The sequence below is a fragment of the Podarcis raffonei genome, chromosome 2 (genome assembly GCF_027172205.1).
Source record: "Podarcis raffonei isolate rPodRaf1 chromosome 2, rPodRaf1.pri, whole genome shotgun sequence".
In the NCBI taxonomy this organism is placed as follows: Eukaryota; Metazoa; Chordata; class Lepidosauria; order Squamata; family Lacertidae; genus Podarcis; species Podarcis raffonei.
This window is the reverse complement of record NC_070603.1, coordinates 32,820,499-32,837,123: the sequence shown is the minus strand read 5'-3', so window position 1 is coordinate 32,837,123 and position 16,625 is coordinate 32,820,499. Positions and strand designations below refer to the sequence as shown.

General features: G+C 39.7%; 1 protein-coding gene across 11 annotated transcripts in view; it reads right to left on the bottom strand.

The window, feature by feature from the left end:
- The window catches only part of MBTD1 (mbt domain containing 1), a 116,618-nt gene that overhangs the window by 6,997 nt on the left and 92,996 nt on the right, over positions 1 to 16,625 (bottom strand). For 6 of the 11 annotated variants that reach the window (XM_053375672.1, XM_053375671.1, XM_053375669.1 and 3 more), the window contains 11 exons: positions 15,163 to 15,280; positions 13,452 to 13,586; positions 13,025 to 13,113; positions 12,361 to 12,595; positions 12,034 to 12,089; positions 11,799 to 11,903; positions 11,210 to 11,357; positions 9,952 to 10,034; positions 8,614 to 8,848; positions 7,522 to 7,599; positions 1,685 to 1,876 (listed from right to left, as the gene is read on the bottom strand). In XM_053375672.1, the coding sequence (XP_053231647.1) occupies positions 1,685 to 1,876; positions 7,522 to 7,599; positions 8,614 to 8,848; positions 9,952 to 10,034; positions 11,210 to 11,357; positions 11,799 to 11,903; positions 12,034 to 12,089; positions 12,361 to 12,595; positions 13,025 to 13,113; positions 13,452 to 13,586; positions 15,163 to 15,280 (1,474 nt within the window). The remainder of the gene's footprint in view (positions 1 to 1,684; positions 1,877 to 7,521; positions 7,600 to 8,613; positions 8,849 to 9,951; positions 10,035 to 11,209; positions 11,358 to 11,798; positions 11,904 to 12,033; positions 12,090 to 12,360; positions 12,596 to 13,024; positions 13,114 to 13,451; positions 13,587 to 15,162; positions 15,281 to 16,625) is intronic. The other 5 variants (XM_053375678.1, XM_053375677.1, XM_053375679.1 and 2 more) reach the window with 1 other exon arrangement.

The following is a 16,625-nucleotide window of genomic DNA, read 5'->3' as shown; positions in this document are numbered from 1 at the left end:
TGAGTTACCACTGAACAATGCATCTGTATAGAGATGTTGTAATGACCGAAAAATGAGGATGTATAATGAGCTGTGCTTGGCTTTCTGCCTATTGTTTTAAATATGCCATAGGTCTTCAGTATGCTTACGGGGAAAGACACTTCATTCCCGTTTGTGAGATGTGGAACATTTTTTTCTCTAACCAACAACTGTAGTAAGTATGTGCTCCAATAGTTACAACTATCCAAGAAGTAGGAATAGTTAAAGCTAGGGCTAGGTGAGGAGAAATTTGATAAATAAATCAAATCCTCAATTTGTTCACCCCAGCAGAAGCAGGTGAAACTGAGTGGCTTTGCAGATTTTTGGTTCCTCGCTGTTCAGAGACTCTGTGCACACTGCAACCCACTGCATGGTATAAATGGGACCTTTCCTGCTGAATACCAGAACAGCTGTTTGGTGCTGGCAGGCAAAGACTGACTCATGTCAAGCAAACTGCAGCCTTTGCAGTGGCCTTTATGAAAAGGAACGCACCAATCATGCCACAGGTATATGACAATATGCAGCTGTGGCCATGCCTGAAAAGCCCCTCCTGAAACAGGAAAGATCCTACAATAGATTCTGGTGGAGTCCAAATTGGGTTATGTCCAGAAAAGAACCTCCCAATCTAGCCAGATTTCTGCATTAGTTAGAATTCACAAGGAAGGGGAGCAGACCCAACTTGTTTATATTTCTAGGATTGAAACCTAGCATATTTTATAACCTTTCCAAGTGGGCACCATTTTGTTTCAACCTAAATATGGACATTGACAAAACTTTAATGAGCCTGCCAGTATCCTTTGCGCATGCAGTGCTACCCTTTCCACTATTAAGCCCAGCAAGGTACTAGTAAGTGGGGGAGTTCTCCATAGTGGAGCTCTGAATTAGACTGACAATATAAGCTCCTGCATTTTCTTAGAGGCAGCCGTCTACTTCAGACTAAATAAGCACCTATTTCCACACTAAACACTGTTGGAAGTAAATTGCTTTGTACTTTCAATTCTCTTACAGCTGGAAAGAGGCATCTATGTCAACCTTACAGTTTGTATTGATCTCAAGTGTGACTCAATCCCTTTCATTCTGCTAATTTTCTCCTGTTCATTGTGTCAGAATGATAATCAGAATAGTAACACACAACAGGGACTTATTTTGGGAACATATAAATGAGAGTGTTTCTCATTTTGAAATCTGTTTTCAGCTTAAAGAAAAATATGGCAAGCTGTTGACAAAGGTCTATTAATTTTGGGGGGTGATGTTTTTAAAATCTTCCAAAACTAGTTTCCCTCTTTTTTTAGGGTGACCATTGATTATTTTTGGATATGACATCCAGGATATAAAATAATATCCAGTGATAACTGAAATCTTTTGGCACTTAGTTCACTTTGTTTCAGTATGTACATTGAAAGCACTTCCATTTAGTTCATTTTGAAGAGATTTGCCGAGTTCTGAAGCAGCAGGAAAAAACAGGGACTCAACACTTGTGATTAATTCAATGAGATGGGCTTATGGGCTGATGCAAATACTGGAGGAAATGGATGTTCTTTCTATTTTTAAATGAAAAGTGAGGGCGGCAATGAGTCAGCATGTTTCATGCCTGACCATGCTTGATCCTCAATCAATTTTGCCCTCCATTAATAAGCGTTGTGGTTTTTTTTACATGACCAATTACCTGTTTTGAGGCTGGGACTGAACTCTCTGCTAGTCCTGGGAGGCTGGCAGGCCTCCGGGGCTGTCTGTGCTGGAAGGGTTCGATACTGAGGAGGAGTCAACTCTTCATCACCAGAGAAGCTCCTCCGCACCCCACCTGTCATGGGGACGCTCGACAAACTGACAGGCTTCTTCCCAACTGGTATCTTCCTCTCTAAACATCAAGTCAAACTAAAGTAAAACACTTAGATCAAAGTGTGTTAAAGCAACTCAAGACTAATCACTCACTGAGAAAGGCCTCCAGTTGGTGCTCACTGGACTTATGGACACCTCGGTGCATGCCCAGATCTTCGTTAACTACAGCCAAAGGAATTATTTTGGAAAGTGATGCTGGTGACTCATGGCAGAGCCACAGAACTCTATGAAACATCCTCCTATGACAACACATTTTCAGGAATCACCTTAAATTTAATACTCTCTTTATGGAAGAAATACCCTTAAAAGCAAATTTGTTAGTGAAAAAATTGGTGGTTTCATATTGCTCGTCTCACCTCTGGGTTTACTCTTCAGTAAAAATTTAAAATCACAGGCTAACTTATGTGTAAAACCTGCAAACTAAGGGTTTTCATATATAATTAAAGTCACACCAATTAAGCACATGCTCTGCTATACAAAAAACTACTTTCTACGATACCTCTAATCCCTTGTCTCTTGATAAGTAAAGAGTGCCTACATGACCAATCTGAAGAGCTGCTCCATAAAAAATGCAGATTTGCCACCCAAAAATCATGGGGCAAATGTATTGAAACTTCAAAAAATAACCCTGAGAAGCTATGTTTACTGAAGAATTTCTGTGTAGGTGGTGGTAAGATCTTACCTGTGAATTCCTGCTTCAACAGGTGGAAGAAGCTTCACTCTATGGAAGTGACCTTCTCTGACTTGACTCAGAAGGCAGGACTCATCAGTCAATGATTCTGAGAGACAACATCTCTCAGATCATGAATGGATATGTAAATAAAAATGTACAGCAGCTACTACAGCACACTAATATGAGAAAAACAAATAATATGATAGCATTTGAATATTCTGTGATGTCCTTGACTAACAAGTGTTTTTATGCAAAAATGCTTGGAGAACCAAAAATGGGTGTTGTCAAAAGTACTCTCCCACCTTCTGGGAACACATATTATTTCCACCCAAAGAGTGGCAGGTGGGTATTCTATTTTCCATGTTGTATTACTAGAATGGGCTCCATTTTATAGCACTTTTAGTATTAAATTCACTGCAGTATGTCTCATGCTAATAAAACCTCTGCGAAGTTGGGAGAAAAGCTACCTTAGAGTTACTGAGGCTCTTTGTGAACTGTCATGTTCTACCTAAAGTAATTTGTATTTCAAGCTTCTGCCATGGAAGGTTAAAGACAAGAATATTACATTAGCTACTGAACTCTGTAGATTTCTGCATTTTGCTCAAATAGATCCTTTATTTTCTCAACACACACCACCAAATGAATGTGAGATTCTTCACGCAATCATTAAGTGCATGAATGATTAGGCTGCTATTTGCACTGAGAGAGAAACTCCCATTGATGCAGAGAAGCGAAATCCAGACCAAGACTACAATGGGGATCTAAGCAATATAGACACCCCTGTGCAGGTCACGGCCCCACAGTTGTTTTCTTACAGATTCTCCACAAGGAGCTGTCACCAGCCGTGGTCTAAAGTGTAGTGGGGCTGTAGGCATGTACTCTCTCTCGCTCATCCCAGCTTGAATAAAGATTTAAAGGATGAGGGTCTGGAAAATGTTTTGAAGCCTTAAGAGTCTGGACATTTACCTTTCACCTGGTTACTACCTTAAAAAGAACTAAATTGTGATAGGGACCATAATCCCTAGCACTATCATGACCTGGACCCATCTCCACAGACCACCTTATCCTACCTGGGTTCCAGCTATGGAACTCTGAGCTCTCAGAACCTCCTATCTCGGAACCTTGGGAGGGGTAATCTCTGTAAACTCACTTCAGCCCCTATCTGGGCATCTCCACCTAAGTGTGAAAATACTCACTCTACCCTTGAACTGGCTTCTCCTGGAATGAACTTCTTTGGCAGGCTTAAAGTGGAAGCCGCTTTGTTCTACCAGTACATATGAGTCTACGTGCAGCGCTGGCTTGCCTGAAGCACTCCTCTGGCCGACAGGTATGAATGCTGCTTTTTCCTTCACAAACCCTAAAACAGGCTTCCTCAACCTCGGCCCTCGAGATGTTTTGAGGCTACAATTCCCATCATCCCTGGCCACTGGTCCTGCTAGCTGGGGATCATGGGAGTTGTAGGCCAAAAACATCTGGAGGGCCAAGGTTGAGGAAGCCTGCCCTAAAAGCATCACTTCACCTCCCTTCCTGGTTTTAAGCATCTGACTGACCAAAGACATGCCGAAGTACTTGTGTGCTTATCTGATGGTAGTTTCTTGCCATGGGCACATCAATGAGCAGAGACTGGCAAGCGCTTTGCTTTCTTGCTCCCTCTGTCTGGCTTAAATTTGGGAGTTGGGCTTGGGCCGAGGGGAGAAACAGGAGAAAATAGAAAACGGTAGTAGCTGCTGCATCCTAATAATCAAAGTCAGGATCAGCTTGGCAGATGCTACACGTGCCTTCTGAGCCAGGTGATGAGGGTATCCCAGAGAGTAGAATATTCTCCCAATTCCAGGAAGCTGTGCTTTGTAAAGGTGGTAGCTCTCGCTTGGTAACGACGTTCCAATACAAAATATTCTCACTTTATGCTTGCTAGATTAGTACAATTCATTTTGTCTACTCCTCAGACATAGGTGGCATAAGCAAAAAGTCTTCATCATTACAATCTAAAACAGCTAGTGTTTTTTTGGTCAGCATTAAAAAGTACTAAAGTTCATGAAAGTCCTAAACCCCTCACCTTGTATGTACTAATATTCCCAAGTGAACTAAGCAGCCATCGGAAGAAAGTGCAAATTCCTTTTATTTATTTATTTTTGAAAATGGTTATTGCATTATGTAGCTGTTGTACACTGCTTTGAGGCCTCTTTGGCTAAAAAGCAGTTTATAATTTTTAATATAAATATAATAAATATGACTACTAAATGCTTGTAAGAAGAAGGCACTGTCGTGAATTAATCCAGCTGCATTGGTTTACAGCTTTCTACAGTTAAAGCATGGTAAATAAATAAAGCTTTCTTCAACTTAAAATGCGAAGAGTCAGAGCAGAAAATCAATATACAGTAGGACTAATCAGACTAGTTATTTCCATCTCATAATAAACAGAGGCAGATTAATAACTTTCCTTTTAGTTCACTGTCAAATAATACACATTCAAGGAGTTAGGTCCTGCCACATAAAATGAAGCATTTTAGCTGAACTTCACCGAAGGCTCCAACACATTAGTTTTTTTTAATGGGGTCAGATCAAAGGAGAAAATCGCCATAGAGCAAAGTCAAAAACAAAGGGGATGAAACAAGAGGCTTGCTCCACAATAGTCTCCATGGTTGTTAGTTCCTCCATCTCAGAAGAGTTTTTTAAATTAAGGGTTGAGCTAAGAAAGGTGCAGAAGGAGTAACAAGCTCCAACATCATTTTAGTGTCTCATTTTTAGCAAACAGGTTTTGTCCGAGCCTTATTACTTTGAAAATGTCTATAGCCTTCTGTGAATTTACAATTTGTCTAACTTTAAAGCAACGCTAAGGAGCTTCATTATTGGAATTAATGACTATGCATTAACTGTCATGAAAAAGGGGAAAGAGAGAGTTAAAATATTTGTAAGGTAAAGGGACCCCTGACCATTAGGTCCAGTCGTGGCCGACTCTGGGGTTGCGGTGCTCATCTCGCTTTACTGGCCGAGGGAGCCGGCGTACAGCTTCCGGGTCATGTGGTCAGCATGACTAAGCCGCTTCTGGCAAACCAGAGCAGCGCATGGAAACGCCGTTTACCTTCCCGCCGGAGCAGTACCTATTTATCTACTTGCACTTTGATGTGCTTTTGAACTGCTAGGTGGGCAGGATCAGGGATTGAGCAACGGGAGCTCACCCCGTTGCGGGGATTCGAACCGCCGGTGTTTGAGCCTTTCTGGAAATCCAAAAAGAAGAAACATTCCATTTCCCAATAAAATAACAGAATTCAGTCTAAAGAATGTGCCAGTTCTACAGGGCAAGATACAGTATGTTTGCAAATGCACCAGGATTCACCTTTCTCCCCATCCCCATTCAACTCACACACGCTCCTACCTGCTCCAGATACAATGGACTGGTCATGCTCTCCGTTTGTTAATATAAGTGGGAAACTTGGGATTTCAGAAGGAATTTGGCTGAGGCTACAATCCCAAACACACTCAGGTAAGGCTATCCACTGGTTTGTATGTTCTACTCCCAAGCTTACTAATCCAGTTTAGCAATGGGAACAAGCACTGAGATCACATGTTCCTTCCTCATCACTTGCATCCTAGTTTAATCAAACCAACATTCTCTGCAGTTTCCAAAATGGGGAACTGTGGTTTAATACTGATTTACCAACAAGGATCTTAAACCAACTTCAGAGTTTAAAATCCTTATTGGTAAAATTAACATTAAACCACAGTTTCCTGTTTTGGACGTAACTATTAACTATGGTTTTATTAAACCAGAGTGTAAGCAAGGTGGAAGGAAGATGTCAAAGGTGGGAGGGGGTGGTTCCATCACTTGTTTCCAGCTCCTAAAAATCATGGTTTAGCAAAATGTAAACCAGGTATCTGAACCAGGCCTGTGGGACTTGCTTCAGAATAAAAATACAAAGGAATACAATGTACAATGGATTTCATTTCAATTCTAATGATCTACACTGCCTGGAACTAAATTCAAAGTTCCATGTAGGCTGAGCCATTAAGAGAAACTTAACAGCTCGGCTGTAATGTGTGCCTGTCCAAAATAAAGTTTTCAAATTAAAATCTAATTTGGCTAAAATATAGTACAATTTCATTACACTTCCCTACGCAAGGAAGTCTTTCCAGTGTCTCAGACCCTCCATAGGTCTTAACTCTATAGATCAATTTTGCCAGCTCCTGTAGCCACAAAAAGCTGTCATCTTTCAGATGAAAATACCAGCATGAAAACCAATCAAGCAAAATATAAAGAATGTCAAACTTAACCTTATAATGGTCAAGACACGCAATAAAACATTCTATGCTGAAGTTTTTTTATAAGCTCTCACTTCAAAAAATAATTCTTCATTTCTGTTTCTACACTCACCCTCACTTTACTCTGTATACTTATTTTAACCGATTACAGTATTCTCTAACTGAAATTAATTCTATGTCAGACATAGGCAAATTCGGCCCTCCAGATGTTTTGGGACTACAACTCCCATCATCCCTAGCTAACAGGACCAGTGGTCAGGGATGATGGGAGTTGTAGTCCCAAAACATCTGGAGGGCAGAGTTTGCCTATGCCTGTTCTATGTGAATCTAAAAAAAGCACTAATTTTTAGTTCTATGAACAACATGGCTTAATAAAATATATCATCTATCTTATGTTGGTGAAGATGACAGTACTACCCTAAACAAAAATTAATCAATCTCTTATCATTCTGGAGAGAAAAAGTTTTCTATGAAAGGACCTAAAACTAAAACCAAGATATTAAGTAGAAACTACCACAAAGTTTGCTTTAAAAAAATACTTATATTTGCACTTCATTTTACTTCACGTGACAAAAAAAATACTCAATTTAAAAAGTTTTCCTTGTGCCATAATGCACTTTAAGCTTGAAAAACATTTCAACAGAAAGCATCATTCACAACCATCATTTTTCCTGAGAGAAAAAGGCAGTTTTGTAGCAAGAAGGTAAAAGCAAATAATTTTTGTTACCCACTTTTCTTGTGTCCTTTGTATTGTTGTGACTTTGACTTTTTCTTCTGCTTTGACGAGCTTGACTGACCATCTCTTGATGCTGAAATGTATGTTTTTAAAAAGAAAGTGAATTTAAACACCTTTTTGTGTGCAGGCAAAACACTGCAGGTGTGATGCTTTGTGTTTCAGAAGCCTCGTGGACAGCAGCACCTATATTCAGTATAATTTTAGCCCTGTGCCACTTGAAACTGCAAAATATTCTTGAAATTTTAGACAGAGCCCCTCATTTCTTTTAATATCACATTACTTGATCCTGCATTTGACAAAGTGATTATAACGTGATAGGAAGCAAAATGATCCAGATGTGAATTAACAACTGTGTTGCAGGGCAGTAAACGACATAGAATCATTCCCCCAAGTCAGGAATGATTAATACTTCTGCGTGTAAAATCATTTTACCATACAAAATGCACACCATCTGGGCCAATCAGAGCCATTCTGCCTTTTAAAATATGCTCAGTACAACTGATAACTAATAGAGTCAAGCTGCTAAGCCTGTTATATGACTCTACTATAACTGATCATTGTAAGGGCATCATTAAAAGACTGCAATGAACCAGAGAAATAAACCAAAAGTCAGAACAATAGGATAAAAATATAGTAACAATGCAAACACATACAATGTTTATCTCTTTATTGTATATTTGTGAACTACCTTGAGGGGCATGTAAGAAATTAGTTAATTAAAGTAATAAATGCAAAATTACTTGCTAATCTACATGACCATACAGTATTCCCAATAATACTGCATTAAAAGCAACTTGCTTTCTTATTTGCCTTCCAAATATCAGTGGTGAACAGGGACAGAATAAGACAAACACCCTGAAGTACTACTGACTACAGAGCAAAACGGATTGAGCTCTGGAGTATTAAGCAAATGGCATTGTGTAAGTCCAAGCCGATTGCCCAGACTACACCCTTGCGCTAGCTGGTAACCTGGCAGCAAATAGATCGAAATCTAAAAATAGAAACAAAGATATGAAAAATTTTACCATAGAGAGGTCTGCTACGTTTCAGCTATAGAAAGTTCAGAGAGAAATTAAGGGCAACTTACATTGTGACGCAGGAGGCTGTAGTTGGTAACCCGTTAGCTGACACCATCCTACAGGGTAAAGGTCAGGAGATTCACAATCCACCCACTGATCATATTCGTCTTCCCAGCCGTCAAAATGTATCCTCAACAGACGGTGAATAATACGAGTTACTGTAGCCACACATACTAGACGAGGTTCCATGAGGTCCACAGCCTCCAGCTTCATTGAAACATGAAACCCATGGTTTGGAACTTCCTGGAACAGAAATGTAAGACAAGTACATCATATTGCTTTGAAAAGCAAAGTTTTGTGATTAAAACACGTTCACAATCACCTCTCCCATAACAGAACCTTTCTCTCTCCTGGTACATTTCCTTAGACTTGTGAGCACTCTCATTCTACCAAGGTATGTAGTAACAGATGATCCAGCACAACACATGGGATCTCCTAGAGCTTTCTACCATCACCTTTAGTTCACTTTGGCTATAAATACTGGGTTCATGAGATCCCAAGTCAAGTTACCTGGTCATGCTTTACTTTAGCTGTCAGTTGGTACTTTTAAGGTGGAATGGAAGCTTTAGTTAAATAGGCTCCAGGTATGTATTTCAGTGAACAGAAAAATCTGGTACATACTTAGGTCCACCACTCCACCACTGACAGCCATCCAGCCCCAAGGTAGTGATAAAGCTGGAACTAACCACAGGATAGGATACCATATCAATATTGCCTAAATGATATATCTGTTGAGGGTGTGGCCCTTTCAACAGTTGTAGTTTCCTAGCACTTTGGTGCAGAAGTGAAAATGGAAAGCCCTTAATGTAACATGTTAAACATAAAGGTTTTGATAATTGAATCTCTAATATATTCAGTTTTTGGAAACTGAAGTGTGTGCTTCAGAATGGAACCAATTATTTAATAAGCTTTTCTTTAAAAAAATTAATTTAATTTGGTATGGTCATGCAAAACAAGACTTGTATATATGACATAAAATATCTGAGTTTTTCAGTGTTGCATATCCTCAAGGAAGAGAGGCACAGAAATGGGTGCATTCACTACATCCCAGCTATGATATTCCTGTTCCAACTAAAGGTGTTCATATAGGATTCAAATGCCAATATTGCAATACTGGGATAACTCTTTTCCTTCTTCAACCACCATTGCATTTCATTAGTCTTAAATCCACAGGGTGAATCTACTGAAAGTACTTATCTGCCAGTACTCTATTCTATTTATAGTTAAGATGCTTTTCTATAACAGCTACATGTGAAGACATTTTCTAGATTCTATGGGGCTGCCGACAAAGGAATGAGCACCACAAATTGTAGGTACACTACAATTATGAAATATTTTGGTCTTACCTTGTTAAAGAACTTCACAGGGGCTGCTACTGAACCCGTTTCCCTGAGGTAGTCAAACCATTTGAAAGGTAGTTTTGCATAACCTACAAGGGATTAACAGTTATGTAGTAGCATCACAAAAACATTTGCCCTGATCCGTACACAGACACAGACACACACACACACACACACACACACACACACCCAATCTGCCCCAACCAGTTTGATAACCATGGAAGGACAGGGTATACATTTCTTAGAATAAACTATGAAGTTACTCCTCCCAAGTGGGATCCTCAGTCCATCTACTCCAAGGTATCAGACAGAGGTCTCTTTTACCTTATCAGAGATCCCTTTCACTGCTGATGCTAGGGACTCAACTGAGGGCCCTCCAGATGTTGCCAGATCACAACACTAGTTGGAACACTTACTGGGGGTGAAGAACATTGGAATCCAGCCCTAGAGCCTCTGCATGCAAAACATGCAATCTCTCACTGAATCATGGCCCTCAGCAGAAGTGCCAGAGTGCAATAAAAGGCCACAAATTTACAGACAGAGCTCTGAATAAGAGGCCACCCCACCAACCTTAAATGCAAAACAAAAACCCTTGATACCCACTGACAGTTTTACCCTGCATGAATTTATCCAATTCCCTTTAAAAGCTATCTAAGATAGTAGCCATATCGGGCAGAGAATTTTACACATTAACATTGTCATGCAAAAATGTACTTCCTTTTGCCTATCCTGAATCTCCTGCCAACCAGATTCACTGGATGATCTTGAGCCCAGATTTTAGGGGGAAAATTACAGGAAGCAATCGATCAAACTAGGCAGAATATATGCTGTTACTAGGCCAGTCTGGCCTAGACAGGTGAGAAGAGTGCCATTTACTTTGAAGATATCATAACTAATGAAGAGGTGGTATTAAACCGTAATGCACCTAGCCTAGCTGCTTGTCCCACCTACACCACTTCAGCAAGCCACAGCAGTGGCAATTCTTATACTCCTTTACTCTGCACTGACTAAAAAGCAAACGGAAGAACCAAGTCAGAAAAAGAGAGTTGCAACATTCCCAGCCAGCCAAAGGATAGTTAAGCAAGCAGTAATGAAACACTTGTCTGCTAAATGACGATTGGTTCGGCAACTCCAAACTAGAGTTTGAACAGAGATGTGAAGGATATGATTTTTGCAAAAAAGCTTAAGAAAAAGGAAATTAATTATTTCACACAAGACAGCTTGCAAGACATGTATAGATTTATGAACAAGAAGGTATGAATACCTCGGGGTGGAGTTAGTTCAATCATGTTAATTTCACAGAAACCAACGGGGAATATAGAAGGGGAGGTGGCATGGTAACAAAACCAGTCAGACCCATCTGCTGCCTCAGAGCCATCGATCCCAATCATAAGATATCCATCTGCTAATACCTAGATAAACAAAAAACAAACAAACAGCAGTTAAGATTTAGAAGTTAAAGTAATTTAAAGGTGGGGAAATACCAGGAAGTGAAGAGCAAAGGTTTTCAGAGAAATTCAGCTACTGGTTGATTTGGCAACCCTGTTTTAAGGCAAACAACAATATTGTCCATATGGTTCCTGAATTTTTTGTACAACACTATGCTGGTTACAACCAGTACCTATGTAACGCTCCTGATCCCTTAAAAACATGAGTTAAGGGAGCAGAGGCAGACCACATGATTTGTTTGTTTAATATAATTCCCCGCCCCCTTGCAATAGATTAAAATCACAAAACAACTAATTATATATTGAAGTACAATACACAATAAAATACATAAATACACAAAATGAAAATCCACTTAAGAGCAATAGCAACGGAAATTACAAGCAAAATTAAACTAATATATTTACCTTTCTAATTGTTGCCACACATATTGCAGAAAGGTTTAATGGATCTATGGCTTCCAATTTCATCCCCTCCTTGAACCATTCTCCACTTGACTCGGCTTCCTTTACCTAAAGAAACATTTTGAGGCAACAAATGGAAGCAACACAGGTCAGCATCACAGTCTATTTGCTTCTCCAGTTTCAATGCTGACGAACAATTCCTTCCATTATAAATCAAGTTCCTTGCAAAACATCATACCTTAGCAAATAAATGTGGGGGTGCATCAAAATAAGAGTCCTGCTTCTTGGCAATATCTGTGAAAAAGGGGAAAAAACATAGATGAAGATTTCTAATTTACTACTTCAAACATGTGACCTTTTAAAAATACAAACGCCTACCAAAACCAAATAAAGCATTTTTAAAAAATACTTTTATTCCATAAAATGTATACCGCTTGATGGCTTAAAAAGCAAGCAAACCTCAAAGCATCTTCCTCTGTCCGACTCTCATATCTTGAAAGCTGATGTGAACATCAATGTGATATATTAATTTGTTTGTGGGAAACTCTGCACAAGAGGAACTTACCAGATCTTTTGAACCGATGTCCTATACTCCGAGACCAACCAATGGGATGTATGAGTGGGCTGTACATATGGCACCAGAAGTCATCTGTTTTGTCTTCACTTTCTTCATATACCAATCTTAACCTGCCTCCAATTACGCTGTCTACAATTGCTACCCGTGTTCGGCAGAGATGAGTTTTATCAACAACTTCTACTCTCATAGAAGGCTTAAAGGGATACTGCATGCTTTCTGACACCTGAAAATATATAATCGTGCAGCGTTAACATATGTACCTCTGCAAATACCCATCTACAACAATGGCTATGTGAATCTGCTATTGCCCACAAGTATCACGGGGAGTGCTTTCCCCTGTTTTGTTCCCCTTTCCACACCCAGTTTTATGATCAGTCAACAAAGACAGGTACCATCACTTTCAGACTTTAGACTGCCAACTAGGAAAAGAGCTTTTCCTGTGATGGTCTCATAACTTAGGCTTTTTAAATTTTTGTTTCTGGTCCAACTGTTGCTGCTTTTTTGTTGTTGCTGCCAGCTTTTGCTTTCCGCTCCAATTCTGATTTTCATATTGCATTTTACTGTTTAACTTTTTTATGTAACAGCATTTTGTAAGTACTATAATAAATAAGCCAAAAAGGCTGACGAGAGTCTTCTTTGAAACCAGCCTCACCTTCTGAGAGAAGTCAGGAGGAAGAGTTTTGGCACCAGTGAGTCGTTTCACCAGAAAAGCTTTCCAGTTTGTGTACTTGTGTTGAATGGCTGTCAAGATTCAGAAAAACAAACAGACATTAACCACTTTTGAAAATTTGTACTGCAAGACACTGAATGAGCAATGTCAAAAAGTTATTGTCTTCAGAATTTACTGGAAATCAAGATACGTTATCATAGTGAAGTACTTTTAGCTATTTTGACAACAACGTGAGTTAGACGCAAGCACATCCATTCATATGATAAATACAGAGAGAGAGATACAGATGTTGTGATATCAGACTTACACTTAACATAAGAGAGCATGTAATGTAAGTTAAAGGATCAGTACAGAGAGCATAAGATAAATTCAACTAAAGGTCAGCCTGTTAAAAGTCAGATTTACGTACATCGAGGCGGCACTAGAGGCTTCCCACTTGTTGCACACCAACCAACCGGATGGATATCAAGACCACAGATGTTACACCAGAAGTCGAGACTTGAATCGCTTTCAAAGCCTTCATATCTTAGTAAAGCACTGTAACCTGAAAGAGAAGGAAATCTCATGCTGATCCATGCTACTCTTAATGAAGAAATGCACCACAATCAAACACACACTCCCCTTCATTTGGAACAGCTTCCAGAGGAAGCGAGCTGATGTTGGAAGTGGTCTTTAGCTGCCACTGCCTATACTAGAGCTGTGAAAGAAGGGAGGCACCACAGTAGAGATTGGGGTAGGTGTGCAGGAGATTAATGTACTTTGGCAACAGGGGAAGTTCCTACATTGATGTTACAGTTGTACCTTGGTTTTCAAACAGCTTAGTTCTCAAACGTTTTGGTTCCCAAACGCCGCAAATCCAGAAGCGACTGTTCCGGTTTGTGAACTACCTTTGAAAGCTGAACATCCGACGGGGCTTCTGCGGCTTCCGCTTGGCTTGCAGGCTGCAGAAGCCGTGCTTTGGTTTCCAAACGTTTTGGAAGTCGAACAGACTTCCGGAAAGAATTACGTTCAACTTCCAAGGTACGAATGTACTATACTAGGGGTCACCAGCAGGGTCCTCGTAGGTCTCTTCATCCACAGAAATTAAGCTTGAATGAAGCAATCTATTGTAGCCGATATAATAGGTTGCCGTGAGTGCAGAGGCACCAGCTTCTCCAAAGTATTGGAGGGACATTGTGTGATGTCCCCTGAATATTGAGGGGGCCCGGCCACCTCAAAAAAAATATTTGAGGGGCCAAAATTGCTTGGGCCCCTAGGAGTTGGCGCCTATTATTGCGTACATGCAGTGCCCACAACCATTTCTCCAGTTTGTAAATGAGCTCACAGGCTCAAAAAGGTTGGCGACCCCTGCACAGTATACTGTTAGAAGACATGGCCCTGAAATATATTTTTTCCCTCGATTTTAAGGCAATTTGTTTTACATGAGGCCTCTCAAACTATGTGTTGGGAGCCTGTTGGCAAATTCAGCTTGATTAATTTGCCTGACCTATGCTGGTGCTTTAACTGCTATCTCAATGCAAACATTCAAAGGTCACAGAGAAAGAAAGAGCCACAAGCCATGAGTGTATAACCTTGTTTCAAACACCTAGAGTGCTTTGCTTGGAGGACAGCAGTGTGTTGATCATAAAGGGAATTTCACATAATGAAGTCTGCAGGGAAATTATGAGTCTTAGCTCAAAATCACAAGCAAGAGACTTATCAGGAATCGGAAACTACTCAAAGGAAAAGTTTTTCAACCCCTAAAGTTGAAAACATATAAATTGTAGCTCTAATAATATAAAAATTACAATTACTCCTTATCACCCTCTGAAGAATGAGAACAAAGTCTACAATTAACAGTGTCTGTAGCATTCAAGATCTGAATATGACAGTCTTTTAAATTCCGCAGAATCATCCCTTATAGGCAGGGTTTCAAACAGATCTGCTTGGAAAACCACTGTTGACTTAATAGGAACTTGCCCCACTATGGCAACCTTAAGTATCAGGCCATTCAACACAGAAGACTTATCCATTCTGCTATGCATTTTGTTTTAAATAATATATACACCTGCTCAAATCCCTGAATTATTTATTGAGACAGTTACAATTTAAAATGCATTATTTTATGCAAAGTTAATAACCTGCTAATTTTACAATCCCAGCAATCCAGAAGACTTTGGTAGGTAGGCTGCAGTCTGTGTTAGGGACTTCTACACGTACACCTTCTGAGATGTCACCCCAGCAAGTCCCCATAGGTGCCTGCAATGTTAGGAAAATAAGTTAGAAACCATTTAATTCATAAAAACACTTATTTCCACCTATTAATACTAGCCAAGCTCTCTGGCTTTTCTTTCCGGGGGAAGCTATCTGGTTACTGCTTGTAAAACTGGTTAATTCATGGCTTACCTTTGTTGATGACAGTGAATCCCTCTCTCACCTGCCACAACCAGTGAAGGTTTACGGTAATTTTATTTTTCAGTAACCTCATAGTTAAAAAATCTGAATTATCCTTGAAGTCCTTTGTTGCATTAATGACTCATTGTAGCATCACTTCCTTAAAGTATCGTGTGAATAAAATGATTTGTGTAGCTTTCCCTTTTTAGCAATGGTCAATGTGTGGAAATTAGTTGCAATTCTTTTTTTAAGAAAGAGAAAATGACTTCATTTGTGGGTGAACCTGGAATATGAACTTTCTGCAGATTTTAACTACTTCAGGAACAACAACAGAATGTGCAACACAGGAATGGGACGATATATTGGACTAAATAGGAAATGAGCAGAGTTTGCTATAATGAATTAACTTAATGAAGAACTGATGAAATACCTTTGAAGATTTGCTGATTAATGTTTTAAAATGGGCTACTGCAAGAATAACTTTAAAAGAGAGTGTACATGCTAGAAAAGCAGTTAATGCAGCTGTGGAAATACTCAAGTTCCTTCTCAAGTATACTTGAGAAGCTACAAGAAATAAGTCAGTCTCCTTACATAGATGTGTCAGCAAGTGATTCTAGGGCAACCAAGCTTACTTTTCTGGCAAGATGAATAGTTTACATATGAGGGGAATGTTAACTGAAAACATGTCTATTTAAACTCTTAGGGAGTAAGGAGTGCTTTAGCAGAAAATATACATGCCACATTAAATATTTGTGCCGTCAACTTGGAAGCTATACATAGAAGTTTGAGAGTGACAAATCTGGAGGCATTATGACCTAAAGCAGCAGCCCTCAATACTTACTAGTAGTAAGGCCCGTTTAATTCAGTGGAACATCTGAGTAAACATGTTGAGGATTGGGTTGGAAAAGCCTGACTAGTTAAAATAGCGGACTGACAATCAAATGGAAACTATACAGAAGTAGTAACATGAATGTATCTTCAGCAATGTATCATCTCCAGAATGAAACGGATCTAGTTGTGAACAGGAACATTCTGATTTTGAATGAATTCTGGTCTTTACTAGATCATCTCTTGAGGAGGAGGAGGAGGAGGAGGAGGAGGTTTCAGCAGCTCTTTATGGCCAGGAGCTGTCAAGGTTCAGAAAACAGATTTAGGCTGAGTATTATTGGGGGGTGGGAATGCTGATGATAGAAGCAGGGCAGTTCTTCTA